General features: G+C 42.6%; 1 protein-coding gene across 1 annotated transcript in view; it reads right to left on the reverse strand.

The window, feature by feature from the left end:
• Nucleotides 1–2718, reverse strand: part of barx1 (BARX homeobox 1) — a 3341-nt gene extending 623 nt beyond the window's left edge. Inside the window, exons 1-3 of the mRNA XM_005947175.3 lie at nucleotides 2071–2718; nucleotides 705–984; nucleotides 156–240 (exon numbers count right to left, since the gene is read on the reverse strand). Coding sequence (XP_005947237.1) covers nucleotides 156–240; nucleotides 705–984; nucleotides 2071–2272 — 567 coding nt within the window. The 5' untranslated portion in view covers nucleotides 2273–2718. The remainder of the gene's footprint in view (nucleotides 1–155; nucleotides 241–704; nucleotides 985–2070) is intronic.
• Nucleotides 2719–3518: the final 800 nt, after the last annotated feature.

Below are 3518 nucleotides of genomic sequence, written 5' to 3' on the forward strand. Positions count from 1 at the left end.
AAAAAAAAAAAATACTGCTGAATTTATTCCGCTGAACTGCATTTCCCATCAGGATAAGTTGAAAGAATGGAAAGCAGAAGTATCTCTTTACTTTTGCGTTGAGCTTGCATGTTAAACAGACTGTAGGGATTGTATTGTAAGTCCAGCCAACTTACAATTTTCTTCCATTTCATCCTCCTGTTCTGGTACCATGTTTTCACTTGGAGCTGACTCAGACCGAGAGACTCTGCGAGATCTATTCTGTAAGACACAAAATCAAACATATCATTAGAAGAAGAAAAAAGCAGTGTGGACCACACTTCCAAAGACCTCATCAAGTCACCAGGATAATAATGAGGTTTTATTGCTACCTGTTGCAGCTTGTAATAGCCTCATTTCGCTTTAGCTTTCTAAAGGTGGAACGACCCAGATCAAATGGAAGCTCTCACCACCGGCCACCGTGAAAGCGCTCAGGTGTGGTTTGAGCAGCCAGGTTAACGCAGCAGTTTTAGATTAAAAGCTGGACGAGGTTCGTTCGTTTAAACACACACTCAGTGTTTCAATGCAAATAGGAAACAGATAATAAAGACATGAATTAGTGATGTGAGAGAAGTTTTGCAGTGCTGTGAAGCAGTCTGCAGATTACAGGCTGGAAGAAATCCTACAGTAAGTCCCGGGAAAGCAGCTGTCTTTTTCGCCATTATCCTCGGCGGTTTCCTGCGCACCTGTCGGGTGTAGAGAGGTACTTCTGCTTCTCGAATCGTTTCTCCAGGCCCATCAGCTGCAGCTCGGTGAACACGGTGCGGCTGCGGCGGCCCTTCTTGGTCTTGCTGCCTGCGTCGGCTCCGTGCTCCAGCTTCCCGCGGAGGTGGAGGTCCAGCGGCAGGTGGTGGGACGCCGCGCCTACCTGAAGGCCCGGAGCCGCGGACAGGAGCGGGGAGCCCAGCGAGCAGGACAGCGGGGACATGGGAAACTTTAGGAGGCTCGTCTGGTCGGCTTTAAGCACTGTGAACATGCCGGGGAAAGGAAACAACATATTACCCACGGCAATGAGGAGCAGATTTCAAAACGAGTTGGTTTTATTTACTCGATGTTTTCGAGGAGTGGGGACCCAAGGGGAACAACGGCGTAAACTACAAGTGGACCTTTAAAATCGATTCCCTGATCGTTTAAGGTGGGCAGCTCTCGGAGGCTAAACGAGTTCCCCGCAAACGAAAAGTCGTTTTAATATCGTGTGTTTTCTGCAGAGGACGCATGTGACAGCACGCACACGCTGGAGCAGATTTCAAAGCGCTGCTGCCACACGGACAGAAAAGCATGAATGACGTAGATACGATGAAGTTCTACTTATTTCTGATACCAAACATTATAAGCGTGGAAGGTTAGAATAAGGCGTCAGTATTATTGTGTTATTGTCGTTAGACATGTTTTCAAAGGTTAAAGGTCACATGATGTGAACATTAAACGAAACAAAGCACAGCTTCAAGCTTTAAAATTGGAGTAGCTACTGTGAATATTAAAGAGGCCTGAAATTATTATTAATAATCGGGAAAGGAAATTAGTCTTTCTCGTTCTGTGACTCGAATTGGAAAAAAGGCAAATGCAGTTCTACCCTAAATTATTATTATTATTATTATTATTATTATTATTATTATTATTATTATTATTATTATTATTATTATTATTATTATTTCTAGATATTGATCCATCATATTTAGATACCGTCACCGAGCGCTCATCAAAAGAAGAGCTAAGATTAACATGAATCTCATCGGTGATCCACGTTTTAACTCATTTAAGCTTCTAATATGTTTTTGTTTCTTATGTTATATTCTGTTTCTTAATCAGATAAAACCCATTATTTTAAAACTTTACAGTAATCCATTTTCATAATGCGCCTGCCTTTTTCTTGTTTACAGTGTTACTTAAAAACAGCGATAAGAAAGGAAACATTTCCCCCATGCCTACATTTGTAATTAAATGTGAAATCCCCTTTGAATATTTCGCTATTGTATTAAATATTAATGCGTGTATTATCCCGGTGTGTTTTTTCCACACCGCTATGAAAGACTCATCCATCTTTTGCCTTACCCAGTTGGTTATGGAAAGGCCGCGCGGAGAGTAGAGCTTGTACTCCGAATTTAAGCAGCTCCCCGGCCGGAGCCGAAACTTTGTGCTCCGGGTGATCTGTGAGGATCTCCTCTATCATGAAACTCCTGTAGCGATGAGTTCTGTGGTCTGCATGAACATCCGGAGGATAGTAATGCGCCCCCATGTCCAAAGGATGCTGCATAATCTGGCTGTCGGTCACCGGAGCGCGTTTACCCGATTATCACTCCCTTTCAGTGGCCCAAGCCGGAACTCATATTCCCTCTGTTGCGCTGCTGTAGTCCGAAGATCAACGCTGTGGGCAAAGTTATCCTCAGATTTAGGATCAAGGCAAGTATTGAGTACAGGTTGCCGACTTTTTCTGTGCGCCTGCGGCTCCTGGTTTCTTTTTTTTCTCTTTTCTTTCTTTGTGTTTGTTTTTTCTTACGGTCTACTTCTGTCCAGATTTGATCCCATGTGGAGCAGAAATCTGGAACCGAAAGCAAAACTTTGACCCAAAACTCCCAAATCCTGCCGCGTTCATGCCCGGTCCCTGCGTGTGAAGCGCGGAGCTCGGAGCTATTTGTCAGGAGCGGAGCTCGTCACCTTGGCAGTGAGTTGAGGAATAAGCTTCGGATTTTAAGAGTCTCGTCATAGCTCCACCTCTTCTCGGGGTTTGTGTGCTGTCTGCCTTTGCTGACCCAAAGTTACATGCAAAGCCACACTTGTCCTGCATGGATTTATGCAAAAGGGAAGAAAATAAGGACCTGAGAGGACGGGCCTGCAAGTGACTTTTATATGTTATTAAAGTCACGAGCCTGGAGACTTGGAGCAGTTAGTGTGATACTGCAAAATGGAACACAGGGAACTCTCAAATGTTTGATATGTGATGCTTTTTCAGAATGTGATATACTTTTTTATTTATAAGCAATCTGTTGTTGGTTATTACCCATATTAGGCCATTGCATTAAAATGCATTAATTTCGCCTGTAACGCTGTTGCCAATAAATAATCAATAAATGAAACCCATCCCCTTTTCTCTACTGCTGTGTTCCTTTATATGGTGCAATGAATGTAAAAAAAAATATTACCGCAGATATGATTCAAAATCATTGCTGTCTCACCGCTGAGGTAGTTCCCTGCTTTAGGTGAAACATCTCCGGCATCTTCACTTTTCACTATTTTTTCTCTGAAATTGTGAAAACCCTCCCACAGGACAGCTTCAGCGGCTTTGAAAGGCGCTTGGTCGCACTGTGTTTTAATCTATAGAGCGGTAGAAGTAAAGGACAGTGATTCACACAATATTTGTTTTAAGTTAAAGAGCAGTGGATAGTAGCTAATGGATCATACCACTGTGAGGCATAGGAAGGGGAGTTTTCCAAAACGTAAACATGTGTTTTTATTATTATCATTATTATTATTAATAATAATTCATTTATATTTATTATATA

Source organism: Haplochromis burtoni, unplaced genomic scaffold (assembly GCF_018398535.1).
Source record: "Haplochromis burtoni strain Fernald_Lab_line unplaced genomic scaffold, NCSU_Asbu1 Contig_496, whole genome shotgun sequence".
Classification (NCBI taxonomy): domain Eukaryota; kingdom Metazoa; phylum Chordata; class Actinopteri; order Cichliformes; family Cichlidae; genus Haplochromis; species Haplochromis burtoni.